At 39.7% G+C, this 25,744-nt stretch overlaps 1 protein-coding gene across 9 annotated transcripts in view; it reads left to right on the top strand.

Moving 5' to 3' along the window:
- ZNF536 (zinc finger protein 536) overlaps window positions 1–25,744 on the top strand; it is a 352,727-nt gene that overhangs the window by 218,487 nt on the left and 108,496 nt on the right. For 8 of the 9 annotated variants that reach the window (XM_074839495.1, XM_074839491.1, XM_074839492.1 and 5 more), the window contains one exon: window positions 7,849–9,429. In XM_074839495.1, the coding sequence (XP_074695596.1) occupies window positions 7,849–9,429 (1,581 nt within the window). Of the gene's footprint in view, window positions 1–7,848; window positions 9,430–13,896; window positions 16,047–25,744 lie in introns of those variants that run through there. The other variant, XM_074839497.1, reaches the window with a different exon arrangement.

The following is a 25,744-nucleotide window of genomic DNA, read 5'->3' as shown; positions in this document are numbered from 1 at the left end:
AAATTTCTTTGACAAGTGACACATTATATAGCAGCCAGTTTCAGATTAGCTCTAGCACCTCTTTGCACCTTGTGTTAGCACTCAGAAGCTACTGCAGTTGTAGACCAGTTTAGGTTTTTGTGGTCATAAGGTGCTCAGGTACATTCCCAGGATGACTGGCACAGTTAAATCCCTTTAAGAATGAAAAAAGAATGTGCATGAGCAATGTAGAGCCCTGAAGAAGGTTTGGGTTGTGCTAAACAGAAGAAACCTGAGAAAGAGAAGGATAGGAATTAAAAACTTGGCAGGGCTGGGTTCACTGACTAAGTTACGATATGTATGACACACATCTTACATGTAATAGATGCATTATATACATTTACAGTGTTACTGCATTTTCCCTTGGAAATGTGACTAGCCAATTTTAAAACTTGCTTGGATGAACAGATGAAATACAGTAAAAATGGTGCTGTTTTAAATGAATCCAATTCACATTTTCTTCCTAAAAAAAGACTGCCTGTTGCCATTCTCTGAAGGCGCTTGTAGTGGGATGAGCAATATGAATAATTAAGGAAAATGGGTATGTGTGCTCCAAGAGGAGACAATTTTGGTATTGAACATCCTTTATTCTTACATTTCTAAGATGAACTAAAAGGACTTTTCATTTCTCTAGATTTCTCCAGATTTCCCATCCTTAACATTGTACAGCATGCCTTTTCTCCTGTCTTAATGACATCCCAAACTTTTGTTGAAAATAATTGATTGAATTTAAATTTCCTTAAAAGTTTAAGAGGTAATGTTACAGTATAAATTTCCTACCAAACACTAAGTAGGGAAATATCCATTAGTGAAATTAACTACAGTTTCTAGGTAGCTAACAATGTGCAGTATACAGTAGGGCATGGCTAATGAACACTGCAGTGGGTGATATTTCATTATACAAATTAATGCTCACATTTTAATGGGAAAGTCACATAATGAATCTCAGCTTCAGTGACAGCAATTAGAGACACAGATTGTCCCCTTCTGGACAAGGCACTGTTTAGCAATAAGCAGCTGTGTAAAAAGTCTTCAGGTTTACAACATATATATATGCTTTGGGGGAATTAGTGTACGGTTTATATTAATGTACTGAATCTTCCCTGCAAAGTAACAACCATATTTATCTCTCTGCATTTTAACTAAGTAAAGACATGTAAAAAGACTAAATAAATATTGCAGATGAGATATAAAGAAAGGAAAATATTCAATTATAAAACTTTATAAAAATTAAAATATTTTATTGTAATACCTAGTGCACAAGTGAAAAATCTTTAATAAACTGAGTCAAAAGCATCAAAAGTCTGTCCTTTTACAGAGTAGGCGTAGTTTCATCTTATATAATAGAGAAAAATCACTAGTAAAGGGAAGTAGTAAAGAGAAGAACTTAACTAGTATTTCTGACAAACAGATTAATTGTGTGGTGAAACATGTGCAGGATCCAAAAATAATCCTACAGAACCTTTGATATTCCATTTGGTTTAAAAAGTGTGAAGTGAATGATTAGAATGATAAAAGAAATTACCGTGTAAGAATAGGCATAATAATGAACTAATTAAACCATACAGCAATTCATTTCTAAAATATCTGCTGCACAATGGATAAAATAGGTTATCAATAACTGTTTCAATGGTAAAATAAAAAATGCTGGAAAATGTTTTCAATATTTTCATTAAGCAGTATTCTCTGGAATTATAAGATGTTTGATTTCATTTACTTTGCATGAAAGAAAACTATAGCTTGTTTAGAAATATATAGGATCAATTTGCAACTCACATTCTCCCTGAGTGACTGTCAAAACCCCACTACTGGCTGCCAAAAGCATTAGGTGTTGGGGTTCTTGTGCTGATGCACAGCCCTCACTGTACTGAGGAGCAGCACTGTGAGGAGCAGAGGAGCATACTCCATAAACAAACTCCATAAGAAATCTTATCTAAAAAGGAGGGGGGGCATTCAGTGGGAAAGGGGAGTGTAGGATTTTTAAGAAGCTGCATGTTAAGTATGAAAAATGAATCAAGAAGCTCACAGCACAAAATATAAATAGATATTTATACAGCAATTCGATAAGTGAGACTAGAAGTAATAGTAAAAATATATATGTGGCCATTAGGGTTATGGAGAACAGGGTAAAACTGGCAGGTTTAACAATTTGTATCTTGCTAATACTGGACAAGAATGGATAAAGAATTATCAACTATGGTATAGAAGACTAAAATACTCTTCTGTTCTGTTCAGAGAAAGAATCATGATGTTTTTGTAAGTATTTTCCAATGATACAATTCTGCCATTAAGAAATGAGGCTGTTGCACTGTAGCCCACTACATTTTAATTTTTTTTTTTGAATGAATGAGACTGGATAACTTATAGATAAAGTCTTAAAAACCCTGGCTGAAGAACTCTTCAAATCATTAAAGTTCATTTTAAAAAACAAGTCTTGGAACATGGAACAAGTTCCAGAGCACTTGTAGTAGTGAAAAATCTCTGGCTATTCTAGTATTTCCAAAAAGAAAGAATATTAAGACCTTGAAATTATAAATAGACTATCCTGACATAAGTTTTGGGTGAAATTACAGAACGAATTTGTTAACTAATTAAGAATTGGTAGCATAGTTAATTCAATTTTATTTTATGAAAGTAAATTTTATCAAGTTTCTCCCTTTCTCCCAAGGCTTGTGAAAGTAGCTTGTTCTATGTGACAATCCCCCCACCAAAAAAAGCCAGTATACAGAGATGAAGTGACACATAAACTGGCAGTTCCACAGCAGTGCTTTCAGCTCCATCTATTTGGTATTTCATCATTATTTGGAAGGATATATAAAATCAGTGTTGATAAAATTTACCAATGGCACAAAAATGGTAAGATGCTAAAAATCATGGGGAGGCACTGATTAGTCACTTAGTCAAGTGGGCTCTTTTCAACAATATGAATTTTAAATCAGCAAAACGTAAAGGAACAAATACTAGAGGCGTTGATGATCTGGGCCTAGGATTATGGTAGAGAAGCAACAGAATATGAGCTGTTAGTTGATTGCTGTAGCTATGGATGTAAACACAGTCTTGGACTGTATAAGATTAATACCAAGTTGAAATTTCATCAAAGCTTTAGTAGGTACCCATAATTTAAAAGGACGTTAAAAAATTGGGAAGGGTGTTCCACTCAACAGTGAGAGAAGGTGAAAGGGTGACTGGTTTGTATCTGCAAGTACCTTCCTTAAGGAATAGATTTTTTATTAAAAAATTATGTTTAATCTATCAGGGAAAAATGGACAAAATGTAGCAATGTTCAGTAGTAGGAAGCAGGCTCTGGACAAATTCAAGCTTCAAATGAGGCACACATTTTGAGTAGTGAAAATACTTAACCAGTCTAACAGTTTACTTAGGGCGTGTTGTATTCTTCTTCATTTCTGTGGTTGAAACAGAATGTGCTTAAACTAAAACAAGGAAGTTTCAGATTGTAGTTATGATTTGATACAGGAATTATGATGTGAGGGTCTTTGGCCTGTGTTGTACAGTGGATCAGACTAGATGATGATAATTGTCCCTTCTGGCCTTAAAATCTGTAAATCTATTTATAATCTGGCTGTGTCTCCTTGCACAGCCCGTAGCAGATAATTCCTGTGACTAGTATGATCAGATTGCGTTCTGAGCAGGACTGGTGATGGCTTGCATAGATTATACATCTGCGTTGTTTATACAGCCTACTATACAAATAGACCTCTTTCTACTGGGCAACATATCTGTTTCTAGTTATCTACCAAGCTTTTGTTCAGATTTTACAAGCAGCATTGAATTTTTATTGTTTTACTGTATCCTGATATAAAATAGTTCTTGTGAGATGTCTTGTGTCTTGTAAACCAGAGCAGTAGATAGGTCAGAACTGTGATTATGTTGCCCAGATAAGTTATTCTCTGTAAGATTTTTTTTTTTTTTTTTAATTGTACACACTGGAATATTCTCTCTTTCTTTTACATTGTGAAAAGGTTTGCAGGCATGCAAACACGGCCAGAGAATTAGCAAAATTGGGATGGTCATTGCCTTTGTGAACAATGAAAAATGACTCTTGGATATGAAATGCAGAAAATTATTTTGAAAAAGTCATGTTCCCTCACTCCTACATGGCAACATTAATTTATGTGCACTAATATTAAGCGTTAAATAACTCATCCAGACACTGCTCTTGGCAGTATTACCAGGGTAGTTATTACACTAGGATGAATTCTCTGAAACCTTTCCTCAAAGTATGAGATACAAACAGGTTGTCTTCTAACAAGAATCATAGCCTACCTCTCTTGTCCCCTGTAGTATTCTTTGGACATATACTATTGCAGTTGCTGATAGAGTCCTGGAAATTAGGGGTCCTTTGGGTTTTCCATTGAAACTGGCTTGGGTTTTGGTTAGTTTAGTTGAGGTTAGGTTGGGCTTTTTCCCACGGCAGCTTATAACTTTGTTTTGCCATTTGTACACGGACTTACACGGGGCGTAGCTGGTTGTTAATTTGAATGGATGAAATATCATCTAAATATCTGCACAATTACTGAATTTAGGAAATACCGACACACTAAATTTAAAAGATTAAAGATGATTTACTCCATCCTACTCCCCTTTCCCCATGCCTGCCCTCAAAATAGCAGCATTTAAGATTGCTTTGAAGTAAAATAGTCACTGCCAATATTTGGATCTAAAAGAGAAGAGAGGGGTTTTGAATAGTTCCCTTTGAACAATGTTATTTGGCCAGTCCTGTATTGTAAAGGTGGCACAGCGTGTTGCTACATGTTGAGTCCAATTTCAGGCCTTCAGCTTTAGATCTCATTTCTAGCCATGCAAGAGGTGGGAGCACCACAGAGACAGTGTTACCAAGGCTAGGAGAGATTTGAACTTTTTATCACACTGTCTCAGTCAGTGTCTTCTTTAAGTCCAACGCTTACGGTGTCGGTGGCGAGCTGTCTCCAGATCTCCTCTGCTGAAAGGAAGCTCACTCAGCAGTGAGGGCTTCAAGCAGAAAACGTAATGACTTCAAGGCTTAGCAATTCAGAGTAAGAGTATGTTGTTGTGCCCAGTGCTTTAGACTGAAGGTACTTTAGAAGTACAAAATATTACTAGTATTTCCTCTAGTTATCATATTTTAAATCACTTGTACCCATTTTTACATATACTTATTGCTTTGAACAGTTCCTGCATGTTTTTAGCAACATCAGTGCAGCCTATATTGCAAACTTCTCCTCCTCCCTGCAGAAGTAGCTACCCAACGGTTGACATAGCACCTGCAATGCTGCCACATACTTTTTAATGGTGTCACTTGATGTGCAATGCAAACACACACTGAACTATCATTAGAATAAAAGGAAGTGCTCGATATAATTGTGTTAAAGATTTCCGTATAGACATAGGGGATGCTGAGGAAGAGCTTTTCAATTAAGAGGAGTGAAAACTCACAAGTGAGATCATTTAACCTTATAAAGTCTGTTACTTGTTTTTCACCAGTGTGATTACTTCTTAGGCAGCACTTGAAGTACCTAAGTTGTGTCAGAGGTCACTGGTGACTGTTGACAGTAACTGGTGGGACAAACATCGGAATACCAGAAAGTGGCTCAGAAATATTGCAGTATGTACATGCTGTAAAAACAGCATTAATATCTGTCCACATTCTGACTGGCAGCACAGCTGTCAGAGTTTGCACACTCCCGAACAGCCCTGCAGAAATGCAAACAAATAAGACAGCCAGTGTCTTCTTCCCCTTGTCCTTACCCTAAAATGCCTGTGATGGGTGTGCGTGTGCTCAGACTCTCACCTGAGACCAGGGGAGCCCAGACAGACTTGATCCATCTCAGTTTAGTGATAGGAACTGTTTGCTTTTGCACAGCTCCCACTGAAACGCAGCTCCTACTTATTGTTGGTGGAGTGCCAGAACTTAATTAGGTGATTGTGGAAGACTCAGTAGTTGCACTGAAATGGTTAAATCTGATGTCTTCTGTTAAGGTGTGTTGGCCCAGGCCTAAAGCATGGACCATGCTAATTACTACCTCTTCCTCTGCTGAACACCTCTTGTTTGAGGTGCTGCACTTTTCTCCTCGAAAAAAAGTCGATTGATGTGGTTGATGTAAAGCTCTCATGTCTCACCATTTAGCTTTAGGATTACATTATGGATTTAGAATTTCCACTGCTTGTAATTTACTTCAGCCCCATTTGAATTTCAGCACATATCCAGCTACTGTTCATGGTCAGTAAGCCAGCTTGTGCAGTGCTATATGGTCATTTGAGTGTTCTGGTGTTGCTTCTCATTAGTAAATTCCTGCAATCAGTGAGAGGAGCAGCTTCCCAAGTATTTACCAGCCTTCTGATTGAGCCTGTAGCTTAAATAACAAAAGTTTGAAAGCCTTTCAATTTTGTTTTAAGCAGATTTTGAGGTTATTTGAAAATGGGTAACTTTCCAGCTGGTTTGGTGAACTACGTAATATTCTATAGGATTTTTACTGTGGAGAAAGTTTTCAAAACAAATATTTCCATTACACCATTTGGAGAAGGCTTGCCTTTGTCTTTTGGATCACTCAGGGGAAAAAAAAACTGCGTAGAGAAAACAGTTTCTTCTTCTTCTTCTTGAGCTCCCTCATAGAAATAATTGCCAATATTGACAGCTCACAGATTTTTCAGATTCCTGTCACTTTTAGTGAGGATTTCTGTACTTCTTTCTTCAAAAGGAACTCTGCATTGCTAACAAGTGCTCTGCAAAAATTTAGATGTACATTTGCTTAGATGGACGTTCTTTTTGGATATGTCTTTATGATTGTATGTGAATATTTACTATACGTGTAATACCTTCTACCTCCTTTAAAGTATAGGAAGAACAATAAAAGTTTAGTGTGGGATTCAAATATATATTTAATTCATGAAAATAATCTTATATGTTTTAAAACTCTGTTCAAGCTAATCCTAGAAAAGTGCTTATGGTAGGTAAATTACACATTTTACTACTTGAGCATTAGAAATGCCATTAGTACAAATTTAAAGGACTGCAAAAACCAGTAGATAATGCTAATTTCAAATACAGAAACTAAATATATTTTGTACTTTTTTATTACTCGATTTCTTTTTTATTTTATTGACTACTTTTTATTTTAACTATATGTTCTTACATGCTGCAATCATAATGTAATGATATTAATATTTTATAGAATCTGTATTTATAGTTCTTTATTTAGAAACAATGCAGTAGGTCTGCAGATCTTTGAATCCTTCTGGAATGGTGCCCTCCAAATAATGATAAATTACTTGTGCAGTATGCCATTTGCTAATTATATCCATGATTTACTGCAGAGCAAGACTTAAATCATTCATTTCAGTCTTGCGTAACAGTGCCATAAAATTTTTAGGTTTAAAAATGGTTTCCATGTGTATAATTTAAACAAATTTTAGAGCAATTGTATACACAAAATATTGCAACCATCCATTTGTTACATTCTTTGTCTCTCTTTTTTTTAAACTTGTACTTTTAATGATTACTGTGGTTGAAATTGTTATGCTTCATTTTCATAATCATAGCTTTTAATTCTACAACAGTTTTCTACATGTTAGATTAAGAAAAAGATGGCTAATTGTGTGTAGATACCATGTCATTCCTGAATAGCCCCACATTCTGGAAACCCATTGTAGAAATATTCAGTTTATGGATTACTCTTCAATTAAGGACATTTATTTTTTAAAAATGAATTATTAGCTCTAAGATATTCTTGTTTTCAAGCAGCTAATGTTGATTTTTTTTTTCTTCACTCATCTGTACACCAAAGTACAGTTAACTCTCTTTCTTTATACTTTCATCTTTATCCATACCTGTAGGTGAGAAGCCTTACAAGTGTCCACATTGTGATTATGCTGGTACTCAGTCTGCATCCCTCAAATACCACTTGGAACGGCACCATCGGGAGCGACAGAATGGAGCAGGACCACTCTCTGGGCAGACTGCAAGTCAAGAACACAAAGATGAGACATCAAGTAAAAGTTCTGTGTTTATTAGACCAGATATATTAAGAGGAGCCTTCAAGGGGCTTCCTGGTATCGATTTCCGAAGTGGCATGGTCTCGCAGCAGTGGACGTCAGGAATGCTGTCTTCTGGAGATCAGCAAGGGCAAGCGGCTAGCATGTCATCTGAAGTATCTTCAGAAAATATGAAGGGTTCAGACATATCTTCCAAAGGAACACACTTCTCTGAACTTGGCCGTGCTTACCAGAATATGGTTGGGAACGGTGTGAACTTTCAAGGGTCTTTGCAAGCTTTCATGGACAGCTTTGTCCTAAGTTCTTTGAAGAAAGAAAAAGAAATGAAAGATAAAGCTCTCTCAGATCCGCTTTCAGCAAAAGCTCTGGGCTCAGATGCTGGTGAGGAAAAGATAAATAGCAAGTCCTCACAGCGAAAAACAGAAAAGTCACAATACGAACCTCTTGACTTATCCGTAAGGCCAGATGCAGCCTCCCTCCCAGGTTCATCTGTTACTGTGCAAGACAATATTGCTTGGCATGGCTGCTTATTTTGTTCCTTTACAACTTCATCTATGGAACTAATGGCTCTGCACCTCCAGGCCAATCACTTGGGCAAGGCTAAACGTAAAGACAGCATCATAGGGAACAACAAAGACCAATCTAGAGAAGCTTCAGCCTCGGTTAATAAAGTGAGCTTGCTCCCCTCTTCTGTGCAGTCCAGCAAGGATGCAGTAGTTTCAAACATGCTGAGCCAGCTGGACTCAGCTTCTGAGAAAATGACCCAAGGACAAAATAAAGAGACCCTGGGAGAGCAAAAGAGCACTGCCTGGCCCAGCCACATGGAATCCACTTTTTGTAATTTTACAACAGACTTCTATAAGCAGTTTGGTGTTTATCCTGGTGTTATTGGCACAGGAACACAAAATTCTTGCACCAGTAATGAATCCGAAATAAAAACACAATCCGAAGATGACCCAAATATTCTGCTCTCTGACTCTGTAAATAAAAGTGCTACTGATGACCTTTCTGACATAGCTTCATCTGAGGATATGGAATCTTCCAAGGAAGAAAACATTGAAGATGAGGACATTGACACAGAACCAGATATTATGAATAAGCAGTTGTCTGCCCTAAATAAAGAAAGCAGTGAAGGAGGTGACAATATACAAAGTGCAGTCACCTCACAACCAACACAAGGGCTTGTATCACCACTGCCGCAAGCCTCAGAAAAGCAGTGGCACAGTCAGAGTCTTCTATCCTCCCATGAAACTGCACAAGGAGTGATGAAACCTGAACAAGTTCAGGGTCCACAGGTCCTGGAGAAGCAGATGAACATGTTGTCAGTCCTAAGAGCTTACAGCTCTGATGGCTTAGCAGCCTTTAATGGACTTGCAAGTAGCACAGCAACTAGTGGATGTATCAAGAGACCTGACTTGTGTGGTAAGTTTTAGACCTTCTTTTAGACCATTTCAGAAAACACTTGTGCAGAATCATGAAGCTGCTCTTTAAATATACTTAGTCATGTTTGTTAGTAATACATTTTTTTTAAATGTTAAACCCTGTGGGCCAAATTCTAGTCTTATATGTGGTCTACTCCATTGAAATCAGCAGTGCTGCATGCATATACTTATACAGGATTTTAGAAAGAACTTGCTTTTTAAACTAGAGTAGCAGCAATATAGACTATCTGTGCTAGTGGCATCTGAAGGGGATACTTACTGCTTTAGCATACTCAAAGGAGGAAAAAGTTTTAAAAAATTTACATGGTAACTTGCAAACTTTTCAGTATTTTGATATAAGTAAGAACCCAAGAAAAACACTGGATGCTTTGCCAAGCAAACCTTGCTTTCTCTCTCTTTTTTTTTCTTTCTTTGAATTGGGGTGTGTTCAATTACCACAATATTAATGAAATCAAAGGCCAAGTGCATGCAATGCGTCTACCTGTGGTGAAGAGCCTCTTTTTTTTTCTTTTCTTTCCCTTCCCTTTTTTAAAATTATATTTTTCTGATTTGTTTCAATGGCACCCATACAGTAGTTGCCCTTGACCATTTTCACTATTCTAACTAGTGGTTGTACAAATTGTGATTTGCCTAATTAAGAATATGCCTGCAGGTAATTAAAAAGCCAACAACACACCAAACAAACAAAACCACCCTTTACCCTTACTAGTCTCTGATTTACAAAGCTGAAGTTTTATTTCCTCATATCACACACATCGTATCTGACAAAAATGGAAGTTAAATCTAGTTGGAACACAAGAATGAGGATTTTTTCAATTGATCTCCTATTTTGTCAGCATAGTTCTTGTTTGAAAGAGATTTTAGAGTGTAAATCCTTTGAAAAACAGTATCACTTTAAAACGCAGAGTCAACAAAGGACACAAAAACTTCAGTAATGCTTGTTTCACTTAACCTTCAAACTAATCAGAAAACTCATTGTCAGAGCTGAACATGCATAATAAAATGTTGTCAAGTTAAAAAAAAAAAAAAGAAAATATGATCAACAGTTGTATAGCCTGACAATTTAAAATGAAACACTAAATCTGCAAACATTTAAGAATGGTTACCCTGGTTAACTTAAGGATAGTGGGAGCTTTGTTTGACTTTACTAGGATAGTGTATGTGCTTAAAGCCATAACCCCTTCTTCAGGCCTCTCTCTGCTTTTCCAAGTTTATTAGTTGGTGTGATAAAAAAGTCTGATTTCTCCTCACAAAGTTTATCTCACTTGAATTCTTAGAGCATTTTGGCTTCACCATATTGTAATTACTTAAACTGAATCACGAGCCCAAGCATCTGCATGGCCTTGTAAACTTCTGTGTCTCAATGCACCAATTCAGATAGTTGGAAATATTTCCAGATTCTTTAAAATCAGCAGTTACATTACTGATACTTTGAAAATAGTTGATAGTTGATTTAATTTGCATCTAGCAAAATCCTACTTGGATTTTTTTTCTCTCTATTTGTGGAGTACCATCAATCAGTTACAAAAAAAAAAAAAAAATACAGCAGAGAAATTACTCTCTAAACATACAAGTAAAAAAATTGGAAAACTAAGATTAGTTGCTTTGTACAAAATATCTTTATACATCTTTCCAGACATAAGATTTTTAAAACAACAACAAAAATCCCCCCTCTAACGTTATTATTGAAATGAGGTCATGTTACTGCCATTAGTTTTTTGTTTCATCTTCCAATCAATTCAACAGACATTTTATGATGGTTTGAGTTTATACGATTTTAAAGACCATATCCCTTTCACAAGCTCTGCCCAGTGATAATGGATTTGACTTGAAGTATGAAGGAAAAAAAAAATCGAAAAACAGAAGCTTGTCTGTTCTACTTTTTAAGCCATTTTTTAATGGAAAATGCAGTGCGAGTCCTCCTTTCTCCCCCCTCCAAAAACAGCTTTTTCAAATTCTTTACTGACATTCTATTGAGTGTTTGCAGAATATAAGAATTAAGGTTGATTATTTAAATATATTATTTCATTTTTTTGATATGTCACAGCAAAAGTGGATGAGTATGAACAAGCCCCGTGTCAGTAGTTCTTTTTTTATTTGGTTGGCTTGGACACCGCCCACTTGAAAGTAGTGTTTTTGGGGAGTTTTCATTTCCTCAGTGACATTTTATACTGTGAAATCACACTCCATCTGTGCATGCTAGTGTGGGGAATCTCACCTGATGTTTCTGCGCTTGCAGATTAGCCATCAGAAGCACCCTGTTCATTTATTAGCCTGCTTTCCCTCTTGCACAAAGCCCGTCATCTTAGTCGTGGTTCCCTTTGTCTCTCCTACTGCCTGAGAGATCAGAAAACTTGAGACCCACCTTCAGCACCCGATTCTAGGGCATGATTCTTGTGTTCCTTTGTATTTTGGGAGACTGTGTGCCTTTCTTTTTACAGCCAATGATTTGTGGGTTGTTGACATCTCAAGAGAACACTGATACACTTGATACAGTCCTTGCACAATCAAGACAGCAAGGCATGGTGCTCTTTCTTCAGTCAGAATACAGTGGAAATAAAATTGAAATAAAATATCTCAGCTTCAGTTAGCTGAGATTGCATCTTTGATTGGCCACGCTAATTGAGTTAAATTTCTGGCTGCATAAAAACAAGCTGGGATTTTCAGTGATCCATGTGGATCATTTTTAGTTGGCAGATTTTACCTTAAGATAATGGGTCAGTTTTTAAGCACAAAGCTTGGCATGAAAAGGGTTTAATTTCTAGAGGAGAATGCCACTAACTCACATTGTTGTTTTGGAAAGTTCCCACAAATGGGGAAAGCAGTCCTCAGTTTCCCTATATATAGAGAGACTGATGATGTACACATAATTCCTTTATGCTCCTATCATGCTTCAGACTGTAGGGATGAAAGACACGGTTAGGAACAAACCATTATTACTGCATAATACAGAATTTTCTATGTCAAAATGCTGCTGAGAAATCACAATTTTTTGTAATATTTCTCCTTTACATATGTAGCAGAATAGGAAAGAACAGAAGGAATAAAATACCATTGATGAATTTAGAGTTACTCCTGACCTGTACTTGGTTTTGAAGTCCCAGGTGACTATACCTAGGAGCTGATCTTGTTAATCTTTGCTACCACGCAGTTTCTAAGAAGAAGACATGCTTTTCCTTGCTGCTTGGCAGCCACTAGCCCAGCATGGAGGGGAAGCCCAGGGCTCCATGGCTTGGTACCTATGCTCTCTGAAGAGAGCATCCATGTACTCTGCTTTCACAGCCCTTGCTCTTTCGAGAATTTATGCTTGGAGGTTCTAGACCTACCTTGTATTTAAGTTTTGGAAGATCTGTTTTCCTTTCCATTTATGCTCTTCTCTTTGCTTGTCTTCCCATATACATGTAGTTGTATCGCAATAATGTTCTACCTCCCGTTCCAAGTCATTAATTTACAGTGATTTGCACAGCATCTATTTATGACGACTCTTTTCTTTCCCTCTCTCCTTCCCTTTAAATTTTTCTGCTTTGTGTCTAAAGTGGTAAAATTTCCCTAGTTGCATTCTCTGCTTGGGAAGTACTTAGGCTTTCAAAGAGCTGGTAGGCTACAGAACTATTGCCCAGAGATAGTCCTGGGCGTTAGCTGGTTGCTTAATGGGTTAGTGCTATTGAACCCACACTTAATGATGTCCAAAAGTATTAGTTCCATGTTGTCTCTATAAATCTAATTTGCTTCCATTCATACTTGCTTTCCTCTGCAATTAGTGCTGTTTTCTCCTGCATAGGCTCCACCCCATTATCACTTCTTTCACTGCATAAAAACAGGGCAAGGCCCTTCTGATGTATGGTAACAGCTTTGGAGTTCTGATCCTGCAAAGGGCTGAGCACTTCCAGTTTCCTTTGGAGCTGAAAGCGTTCAACATTGCACAGAATTATTAAAATTTTCAGCATTGTAACTTTCTGAAATACCTTCCAAATGTGGAACTGCAGCACAGACAAGAGGGCTGGGCAAGGGGAAGATGGATTGTGGCAGATTATTACAGCTTTATTGTCACATAATTATAGTGCTCTACCCCAATGTTTAAATAGTGAATTTAGTTGTTGTAAATTGCTTATTGCCACAGGTGTCAAAACCAAAAAGATTATAATGCTAACCCCTTCAGAACTACCACCAACATATAAAATACAGAAAAATATTTTTAATTGTTTGTGGTGGATTCACTTGAATCTTTATTGCAGCTTTTTAAAATTCTAAAATCCATATTAAACAGAAGCCAAAGGCCTGATATATCCAAGCTCTTGGACAGCTACAAGGCAGTGGAAGGTCATCCTACTGCAGCAAATTGTAGTACTCCTGCCCATTTAAAGTCTCTTATAATGCACTTAAGTAACCCAACATTTTGTCCTGATCTGCAATTGAAGGAGTAACCAGAATATTCTTTTCCTTCAAGGCAGAATGAAATGATATGGAAGTTTTACAGCAGACTTTTCTTTACCCCATTATGGTGATTTTGAAGAGGTTTCTGTAGTTTCAGTTAGGAGATCCAAGGCCGGCTTTTAGTGTATGAACTGTACTGCTGAACGGGAGATCAGCACCTCGGCCCCCACGCCTGGGTTTCAGCCACACTTCTGGATGTCGCGGTGCCATTTGCATGGCAATATCAAACCAAACTCATATGGCTTGCTTCCTTTTTTTAATTAACTGGGAATGCCAGTGATCCAGTGAAGTTTGTGCTGCTGGATAAAAGGGTTGGTCTGTGAATAGCATTGTATTTGCCAAATGGTTCGCTAGTCATTTCAGTACAAACAAATGGATGGTGTCTGTAAGTCTGCAAACACTGTTGACATTTAGCCTTGTTTATGTTACTTTCCTTTTGCTGCATATTTTTGGCTAGAAAAGATACTGTCTGAATCAACATTGACTTCCTAAGCAGAAGCTAAGGACCCAGTCTTGCATCCCTCATTCTCGATGAGTGGGACTACTTACATGACTAAGGATTGCAGAATCAGGTCCTGTGTTTATTTGACTTTAAATTTCATTGCTATATTCCTGTAATTTAATTTGATTATATTTTGTTTTATCAGAAATCGGTCAGATAAGTTTGGTATCACCATTTGTTTACTGTTGAAAACTTTTATTTCTTACCATTTTTCATATTGCGGTGTAACATTCCCATTCCGTTTATGTTTCTGGAAATTAACCCCTAAAATATCTGATACAGCTAAGTGCTAAGTACCTTCTATTCCCAGTGAAACTGGAAGCATTCAGTCCCTCCTAGCACCAGATCTGAAAGGGGGATTGTGTTTGCAAAAGGAGGCCTTGGTATGTGCCTTGATTTCAGACATCAGTGGCCAGCCGCACCAAGGCAAATCCCTAGCACAGAAAGGCTTTTCTTTTCTTTGCAGAGACAAAATAATGATCTAAGCTTAGAGCTGTATGATTTTACTCTAAGTTTCACCTCCCAAACAATATATTCTTATTGTTTTTGTCATATCCAGGTCAAATTTAAATTATAATTTAGGATTAGGCAGAGACATAGAGATGTTTCCAGGTCTTTCCAAAGTGAGACAATGCCCTGGTTTGTGTTTTGGTTCAGGAATATATATTCTTGTGTCTGAGGTATAGTATTTCCTATAACTATTCATAAACATGAACAATTTAGACATCCTTGTAAGTCAAAACTAAGTGTACGATTAATACCTATTATGAGGCCAATTTTAAACAATTAATTTGGCAGCAGTTATAATTTTATGTTACAGTCTTTCAGAAATAAATAACCAAATTCATCTTTGTAATCTACGGAATTTAGGATATCTTTATGCAGAGATGAGCTTGTTATGCACAGTATTGCATATCTGGAATTTCTGAGGTTTGCTCCCACCTATCTAGATACCTGTAGTACCAGGGATAAATAATTACCTGAGGCTTATTAATTGTTTCAGCAAAGAAAAAATATATACCTTAAGTGTAATCATTAATATATGTATACACAATACATCCACAATATATAACAAACCATACTAGTACAAAAATAGAAGTCCTGAATATGTTCTGTTATTTATGTGTTTGGCAAGCTTAGGGAATGGACTTTAGTATGAGTGAAAATTCTCTTAACATTTTTAAGGTTATTTATTGTCATTTCTATTTGAGTTTTTAATGGTCCTGTATTTTGTAATGCTTTAGCAGGAAAAAATACTGTAGTTATCTTTTTTCATATTCTTTAAGCAATATTTCTAGCTTAATATATTGTGCCAGGTTTTCCAATATTAACCAAGAAAGACAGTAAAATTCAATGAACAGCACTCTGACATCCACAATTTAAAACCTGTGATTGAAGTGAAATGTGTAAACTTCTAGTGGGTTATCATGTGCTTTGGAATAGAGTATTGTTGGAAGTAATTAGAAAATATATTAAGGTTTCCTGGTAATGAAGGTATGTAAGTTTTAATAATTGTTGCTTTCTGAATAAGTGTCAAACTATATCTTTAAATGTATATGGAGTTACAAGTTAGGTCACTTCTGAATGGAATGTAAAACAATACTAAAATGCTTCAATAACTTATCTCAGTGTTGCTAATAAAAAAAAGCTGTTAACCATTAGTGCAGTTTTGAGTCATTTTGTTAATTCACTCAAGAAAATTCTCTGAGAAACTATTGTACCTTTTGATAAACCAAAGACCTCTCATGCAATCCACAGTTTTTTGATGCTTTGAGAGGCAAACTCTGCAAAGCTACTTGTTGGCCTTGTAAAGGATCTATTGATTAAAAATGCAGTCTTCTAAGGAGGGAGTGGTTTGTCGTTAGAACGATGCCATGTGTGGTTAGGCAGGTGTATAAGGGGGGACATTAGACTTGCTTCCTCTCACAGAAAATATCTTCGGAATGTGGGACCTGTTTCTTCTCTGTCACTATTAAAATCCAGCAAAAATTTTTGTGGAGGCCACTGGGTTAAAAATGAGTAATGTGGGATGGATTAAGTGTGTAAGTATTAGTGTCTGGGTGCTTGGCCAGGGTGAGCTACATATTTGGGTTCGGTCCTGCAGCTGGAAATACAGCCTTAGTGAGTAATGGGTATACAACGTCTATCCCAGTGGAAAAATACCAGGAGCATACAGCCCGTGAGTGATCTTTCTTGGTTAGTCTTGCCTAGCCTTACATTAAGTCACAGTCTTCAATACTGCAGATAGCACTGAACTCTCCTTTTTGTTTCCCATGGAAAGAATGCGTGGTAAGCGTCCTGAGACTAGCCTCCCTCCTCAGACCCACGTACGATTCACCCAAGATAAAGCCAGCATAGGATAACAAGCAACCAGTCGCATCAGTCCCAGTAGTACCACTCAGGTCTATGGTAAGTGTTTCCAGGATGGGACCCGTAAGAGGTGTCTGGTTCTTTGGTGCACCACTGAGTATGCAATGGAAGCTAAAGGAAAACATGACTAGGGCTCCTAGTGTCACATCTTCATTAATGCTGTCAGTTTTGAATAAGCATATTGGTACTTTTTATTTATTCCACCAAAACACCATGAGTCAGGACCTGACATTTTAGTGTTCTGTGTCATACTGAGAAAAATCTGTACTTCAGCAGTAGGACAATTATATTATTTTGGAAGGGCTAGAAATAATACAGCATTTGTGAGACAACTGTAACATTTATCCAGACGCAGTGTGAGATTGTTCTTCCTTTTATTTGGAGAGCACTTCCAAAAAAGTATCAACTAGGAGCAAAGAAAAAAAAAAAGACAAGAAAAAGTGGCAATTATGAATCCATTTAACCCCCATAGGGTATAATCTCATCTTGTGTAATACCACTGGCTGTTACATGCCTAAACTTCTATGCAGTGAGCTGTGAATATAGTCCTTATTGTCCTGTGGGCAATATGACTAAGGAAAAAATATCTCTGTGATACAATAGAGCATTTGTCTGAACAGCGTAACCTAAGGTCCATAACATCAAATCTAAAGTTGTAATTATACAGCTGCAGTCACACCACTGAAGTGAAGGCTGTGTCAGCACTTGTATTATATAAGAAATCCTGTTTTCAAGGGTTGATGAGTCATATGCAAAAACCATTTCTCACTAAACAATTGTTCTGGTTGTTCTGAAGCAAAGTCTAGGTACAGGCCTTTCCCCAGCAGGACATGGTCCTGTCTTCTACAATATGCCATGGCTTAACTTGATGGTTTATTTTGCTAATGAATGTATCTTTTCTAAGCTAGGAAATTACCTAGAAGGTTTGGGGTTTTGTGCATTTTTATTATTGTCAAAACATAAACTAATGGGAAAAAACCCAGGGTGGGTAAGGTCTTCACTAACAAGGATTATAACAGGTGAAACACATCTTTCTCAGAAATTTTAAAATTAGGGTTTTTTTCTCAGCTTGTCATTCCCAATGTTGATTTAAGTTCTCTGATCTGAACACTTCCTTAGAAGACCCGGTCACAGTTTTATTTTTTGAGATGCCTTGAAATTGAGCCTTTCAAGCTCACAGTAACTGTTATTGCCATTTGTAGCAGCCACACATTTGCTGGCAAGGAGCAAACAGGAAAGAGGTTTATTTACAGCAGCACCACAGAGGTGAACTAGGAGCACTATGCATCTCTCCCACACGAATGTAAAAGGAATACACTTAGGATTGAGACCAAATACCGGAAACCACAGTAATTTTCCTACTACATGAAATTTCTTGATAGGTATGCTGGATCTGAGGGACTTCAGCTAACAGATGCCCCTGCCCGGAGCATTGCCATTTACAAGCAGGTGTTCCTGAAGCCGCCCCCACATCAAGCATTTGCACCCAAGCTGCCTAGCCCACCCCATTGTCCGTGGAGCGAGACGCAGGCCAGCAAGTTTCTTTAAGCCGATCTCCTCTGATCCGGGGCGTCTGTAGTGCCGTTCCCTGCATAGAACAGCCATTGTTCAGCTCGCAGAGCAACAGTGGGGTAGAAAATAGCATGCCATGCTGGGGATCAGAGAGGGAATTGTTCCTTAATTATCTCTTACTGAAGGAAAAACCCAAGGCATATCCTAGTATGTGCCATGACTCTGGCAGAACATGAGTTTTTTAAATAAGATTTGGGGAGGGGGGCTCATGTTCAGAAGCTGGCAGCCCTCGCTCGTCCTGCAGGTCTACCTGTGATTCACTCACTGACCATGAAAAAAAAAACGTTTTCTGCTTTGGATTCTCCATTGTGAAATGGAAAATAATAGTACTTATCTCCCTGGTAGGAGTGCTGTGAGGATAAATGAATTAATTAATGTTTGTAAACCACTTTGAAGATGAAGAACATTATATAAGTCCTCAGTGTATAAATGCTTCTTTCTCTGATATAACTACAGTAAGCTATAAAAATTTATTGATGAAAATAAACACACATTGAAAATATGTGTTGGGTGTGTATATCCCTTCAATATCCCAGCAGCGTTCGTAAGCCCGACTTCCTGAGCAGCACAGCGCGGTGAACCCGGTGCTGAAGCCTGCCTCCAGCCTCAGCCCTTGTCCGCGCCAAGCGGCCGGCGCTCGGGGCTCTCTGCACCTGCAGGAGCTTTGCCATATTTTGGCCATAATGTCTTTCTACCAAATAGGAGAACCTCAGGGCTCTTCAGAGTGCCAGCTGGGTTGAGCCGCCGATGTTTGACCATCGCCGCAGCACACCAGCCCCAGCCCCATTGCGGAGCCGTGCAGCACTGGTGCCCGAGGCAGGCGATGGCTCAGCAATGTGTCTGGTGGGTTGCTTGGCCCCCAGCCCACCGCCAGCCTGCGGGTCCTCCTGTCCTGCGCCTGCGCGAACAGGCCCTTGTCAGGACCGAGGACCTGCCACGCTGCCTGCCACAGTTTGTCCCCTCCTTTTCAGTGTCAGTGTGATGCTCAGTGTTCAGTCCTCGCAGTGCGCGGCAGGTCCCGGTGTTCCTGCTCACACTCACTGATGTGGTGGCTGAACTGGCTGTTGTGTGGTTTTTAATTGAATGGCAGTGACTTCAATTTGCTACTTGTAAGGTAAAATTTTTATTGCCTGCTTTTTGATGTTACCATCCTAGATTAGTCCTTGCTGCTTTACTTGATTGTTTTTTTTTTTTTTTTTCAAGCCAGGAAGTGCGTTTGGTCCCAAACAGCTCACATGTATAACAAGGCAAGTTAAGAGGATGCAGAGAAGGAAAACCAACACTTCAGCCATATAGAGATGTGAAATTTATCAAGAGAGACATATAAGTAAAGTTTTGTGCATTGAAATTAACAGGTTAAAGATGAAATTCAGGATTTCTTGGGGGCTCTCCTCAGTTCACAGCTGCCACAGTTTGTGGACCTTAGAAGAAAGGACCACATTAGCCCTAACTGTGTCTTGTTTCACTTCTCCCTTTGCACACTTAACCCTGTTCTGGTCCGTGTGCTCAGTTTTCTTTTAAATCCTTTCAGATCTTCCTGGTGAACCTGTTGCTGGTTTAGCATGCCAGTTGGAGTGCAGAGGAGCGCAGCGTGCTGCTCCGGCGGGTGCAGGTGCCCCACGGGCATGGGCTGGCAAGCCCCAGCCCCGCTCCTGCTGTGGACAGCTGAGGGCTCTGCTCTCCCTGCTCAGCATTTGAAGAGGGAGACAGCTTTTGCCCAGTGAAGTCTGCTCCCTTGCCCTGTTCACCCAGATGCCAAATGCACCAAGACACATTACCAGCACAGCCAGACATCCCCAAACTCTGACTGGCATCAACACGCACCCAGCAGTGTGGCTGATTTTTCTATCCCCTAACATGAGAACTATTTAATAACAGGAGGGTTCACTAATAGTTATATAACTGTATGTTGAGGTGAAAAATTAAAAAACAAACCAGAAAAGCTTTCTCAAAGGATAGAGGTGGGAATTCCATTAACATGACGGCTCCCTCTTTAGTTGCCAAAATGATTGACAGCTGGATAAGGTCAGAAGATGAAAACCAAGCCATGGGGGACAGAGCAGGGAGGGGAGGGGGCCAATCAGTTGAATAAAAAACTGAGTGTCAGTGCTGGGGAAGGAGAAAACCGGCACTCCCACTAGAAAAATCCTCACCCTCTGCTCCCCTACTGTTTGTTTGGGGAAAATGCTGCAGCTTAATCAGAATTATTTACAAGATAATGGTCCATTGTTTGTAGTAAGACAGATGCTGTCTGTGGGAATTTGGTGTTTTATGCTCTATGCATTACAGTGCCATTGCTGTGTACAGATGGGATCACAGTGGTATTGTTGTTATCCACTTTTTGGAAATTTGGAGGATCCTTACCATGAAAGGAGGATCCTTAAATAGAAAAAGAAATAGTTTTCTTGGGCCCGGAACTGGGATTTCTCTTAAGGTAGAATTGTATTCGTACATGTATGGGAGAAGAAGAGGACAAGGTGGAAGCACTTTGCTTAAGACCTATAGCATGAAGGGTCCCTAGGCTGACTTTATGTGGTGGTGGTGGACATGAACTCAACAGATGGGTGGATCCTGTCTGTCTTTCCAAAGGTGAGGAGATACCTTCTGGTGGGGTATGTTGGTGCTCCCTCCTTTGCTGGTGGCTGGCAGAGTCAGTTGCTTAGAAGGTGGTGGGAGAGGTACATAATCACATCTGTGTGAAAGTAGGGCTTGCCTGCTGAGTAATCATCCTCTGGTTGTGCAATTGCAATGCGTGGTGTTCCCTGCCACCCTCCCCATGCTGAGAGTTAAACACTGAACTCTTCTGTTTCACCAGAAAACTTCATCCTGATGATTTTGTGGGTGACACTGTGGGAAAGGAAAACTGGATTCATACTGAAAAAAAACCCCAACCAAAAACCCCAAGAGAAAAATCTTTATTTATTTAGAATATCAAATGCAAGATTTTTTAAAAAAACTTGTTTAATTGCAGCAGAAATTGTATTTCCATAAGCATCCCCTTCTGGCCCAAGTAGAAAGTTCAGTGTGGAGGCCTAGAGCCTGACAATGGGGACAAACCCGTGACATGCAGGTGGGTGACACAGTGCCATGTGAGAATCGCTGCATCCAGAAAGAATAGGGAGCTCTGATGAGGCCAGTGGAGATGGCTGCCTCCATCAGCATGTCTGTCTCACCGGCTGCCTGGGTCTGTCCCAGCAAAGGGGGACAGCAGGACCCACAGCTCATTTCCGTGACCCTGAGGTGAGAGGACAAGGACCACGCCATGCAGAGCTCTGCAGTGCTGTGCCCCTCTGGGAGCAAATCCTGCCTTGCCTTTGCTACCCAAACCACCGAAGCCTTGAGATGAGAAGTTCCTCCTTGGGTCACTGCACTTCGAAGCAGGACCTGCAAACAAGGTGCAGGACAAGGGGGTGGAGGGTGTCTGGGTGGGTGTGGGTGTATGTGTGTGTGCACGCACTTCCTCTCTCAAAAATCTGCTTTTAGTGTGCAATAGCTCACATATTACCTCGTCAAAGACCGGTGTGCACCAAAGGCAACCAAGAGACGACAAATCACCAGAAAGGCTCCAGAGGGGATTTTGAGCATCCACGACTGGTGTCCCAAGATCCATTAGCTTTCAGGTAAAACAGAAAACAATGACCTTCTTTTTTTGTATGCAAGATAATTAAGCTGTCTTTCCATGACTGCAAAATACCTCTGAGTTTCCCCAGAGAAAGCAGAGGGCCTGGGAATGGGCAGTGAGACAGGGAAGGGCAAGGAATGACTGATTCACAGTTTTTGGGGTCCATGCAGCTGGAAATGGGTTTCCAACATCAGCATGTCCTCCTCTGGGTGGCATCCCCCCGAAACAGGTGGTGGGAGGAGACAGCTCCTGAGTCCTCCCTTCCCTCTGGGCTCAGTGTGCTGCCAGGGACAGAGCCGATAGCATCAGATCATGAGTGGAAACCACTTTGCCCAAGAAGAGGGATCTCCTCTGGCTTCTGTGAAATGGAGTTTTCCAAGAATACCCTTGAAGGGTTAGACTGGCCTGGGAGATTGCCATTCCTGAGTGATTTCATTTTTCCTATGTCTCCAATGGGATCTATACAAGGAGCTCTTTTTTCCTCCAAGTCAGCATTTATTTGCAAAATCTTAATTTTGTATTTCCTGACATTTAAACTTTTCAGCCTAATGTTCTAATAAGGATTCTGTCCGTCCATCTAAATAAAGCTTCGTTCTAATGAGGACACCATCCATCTCCTGAGATGGAGCCGTAACGACTTCCAGCCTCAGTGTAATTTTAGCTAGGCTCCCTTCCCCACCCTCTTCTCCCCACAGGTCTTTGTTTGGGGTGTAAATTATCTGTTTTGGGACAAAGTTGTGCAGAATTTCATTTTGGGTCAAGTGACTGAGCTATTGTGTGAGCCTCTGCTTTCTCTCTGAAAAGGGGGATTTTGCTCACTCCCAGTTGTATGTTCAGTGCCTGCTTATTTGCAGTTTCTGTTCATAAGACTGTGGGTTTTCATGCCAACGATTTTCTGTTTGAGTTATTGGAGTAGGGAGGTTGTGGGAGCATGCCAGTGTCAAAGGTTGTCGCTTGAATGATAATTAATAACATTATCAGACTGATTATGTGTTTAGATGTCCAGAATCAGGAGTGAATTGAACTTGTTAAATTTAATTCCTACCTCCAAATATCTGACTGTTTCCCGTGGCTGGGAGACTGGCGTGCTCACCAGTCTTGCATTTGCATAAAGGACAAAACCGGGAATTTGAAAGGGCAACAACTAATGAGAATTGCTGAAATTCTGGGCTTCTGGCGTTCATAGGGCTTCTCCTACGGCACCATCGCTCTGCAAGCTTTTGCCAGGCAGCGGAAAGCGCAGATCGGGTGCATGATAATGTTTATAGACCCCGGTTTCATTGTGTCAGCCGCTGACTGAAACGTCGAGTCATTTGAGATTGGAGATTATGTCTTTTAAGGTCCCGAAGAGCCGTTTCACATGCGACTGATTACCTCTGGCAGAGGCGGGAGAGCCGGGTCCCACCTCAGTGGGTGGGATCTGAACTCATGCTTTCAGAGGTCAATAACAGGGTTTTTAGACCTTTGTGCCTCTCAGTCCCTTATAGCCAGACCTTTTCTGTTAAAACTGTTTAAATTACAAACCAGTAATAAAAGGATCATATGTGTTTCCCACTGAACAGGTTCTTTAAGGCTATTATGATAATTAAAAACATATGGTGCCTACACAAGTCAGAGGGAAACCACAGATGTACAAATTAGGTATTATATAAGGTTTTTCTTTTTTGCCCTTTCAAAAACAACAAGCCAAAGAAGTACAAAGAGATAAAGATGGAAATTTTTTTGGAGATGGTAGGTAGCATTTTGGATTTTTAATCATGAAATATGTAAACCTCCTTTCTTATACATAATCAGAACAAACTCTTTCTAATATGCAGGAAGAAAAAAACAGTAGCATAAGACTGCAGTATTTATGGAAGGAATAAGGAAACACTTTGTTTCATGCAAGTTATTGGAGACCAGGAAACCTTTTGCATTTTTTATGATGTTTCCCTGCACAGACACAGAGGATTATATTTATTAAATATTGAATTATATTGAAATTGGATTGATGCAGCCAAAGAAGGACATTTCTTTGTATTCCATTTTTTCTCCTTTTAAAAAAGGGAAATGTACTAATATTGATTGCAGTACAAGTAGTCATTTGTTTTAATTTAAAAATATAGGATTGATTTTGAGAAGGTGATAAATACTGCTAATAAAAAAATTCAAAATGGGGATTTATAATGATTCTCTGTTAAGTCAATGGTTTAGTGAGGCTAACTTATAATAAAAGTAGAGACGTGCTGAACTATCCATAGCTAATGGGTTATTTGCCGTTTGCTAGCACTGCAAACTTTCCTTGGTTTGCTGGGTCCTGCTACAAAAGGTAAAATTTACATCATCTAACACTTCTCACTCCTTGTTTTGTCTTTCTTGTGCTAAAAATGGGCAGCTGAGGGTCTCTATGAAATATCTGTACGCGTCTGCATGGGGAGGGGCTGGGCCAACATGCAGACACGCACAGATAGTTCATAGAGAGGGGCTGGATCCAGGTGCAGCTGCAGTGGGTCTGAAGCGGGTCGTTGTGGTGGGTCACAGCTCCTCTGGCGGTACAGTGGAGCTCCACGGCATTTGGGGTCTCTCAGCCTCCGCACAGGTCTGTCCTCTTGGAACACGGGATGGGCAGGTCTCCGCAGCATCTGCAGTAGCCCTAAAGCCACGTAACTCGTAACTGTTGCTTTGAGCTCCATGGCTCACACAGCACCAGCATCTGCCTGGCACCTTGCCCTGCCTCCAGTGGCAGGAGACCCTCCTCTTCCCACCTGGGACCACTCAGGGCTCGCTGACTCCTGTGTGCCTGCAAGGAGCAGAACTGCAGCAAGTCCGCTGTTGTGTGCCATGCCGGGGCTGGGCAGACGGCACCCCAACAGCACGGAGCACGGCAGCGATGAAGGACTCTCCTTCCTAGCGCTCCCATGGCAGCATGGCATGGAGAGCGGCCTGCACTGTGCTTATGGCTGGGCTTGTCTCTCCTACCCCCATAAAGGGGATGCTGCCAGCCCGCCAACCCCAAGAACCACTCCCTGCCTCTGCCAGCCCCTGCTGCAGTCCGGCCGGCGGACTCAGCCCAGAGGACACCGTGTCCTGCCCTCGGCAGTGCCACTCCTGGGCAGGTAGCCTGTAGCTACCGCGGGGATCTCGCCCCAAGAGGCAGTTGAGTGTTTTGGAGGCCTTTTCCTGTTATGTTCAGAATTTATGTTCTGTTCTGTCTTTTCACAGAAAGTAAACGACTTTTTTTTTTTTATTTTTTCCCCCCAAAGGAACTTTTAGAAGAGGAAAAAAAAAAAATAAATCTGGGGAAAGAGGAGAGGGAGAAGCCTGATGCTAATACTTCAGGTTTGCAGGAGCGGTGGCTGAGCAGGCATTTCTGAAGAGAGGCTTTTCTTTTATTGAGTGAGTGATAGCAAACTCAGTGTTATTTCACATGTAGGTATTACCATTTTAACTTTTACTGAGGTAAAATAACACCTTGTCACTCAGTGCAAATACCAATCACAAAATGAATTAATTGTAATAACTGTTGTCAACAGAACAAAAGACTTGTTGCTTTCCTAAGCAGATTTCAGTGCCACTGATAACTATATACAGAGGTTCCCATTGGGCTTATTCAGTGTATGTAGTCAGAACATAATTTCATCTGTCTTTCTCTGCACTTTGTTGTAAAAGTCTCAGAAATTGAGTTAAAAACCTGTATTTTTTATATATTGCTAAGTATACACTTTTCTAGTTCTTATGATTTTTTTTCTCAAAGAATCCCTAAACATTTTTACTAGTTAATTAACACTTTTTCATGGCTAATTTGTTAAAGAATTA

Source organism: Strix aluco, chromosome 14 (genome assembly GCF_031877795.1).
Source record: "Strix aluco isolate bStrAlu1 chromosome 14, bStrAlu1.hap1, whole genome shotgun sequence".
Classification (NCBI taxonomy): domain Eukaryota; kingdom Metazoa; phylum Chordata; class Aves; order Strigiformes; family Strigidae; genus Strix; species Strix aluco.
The sequence above is the reverse complement of the archived record's forward strand: the minus strand, read 5'-3'. Positions and strand labels throughout refer to the sequence as shown.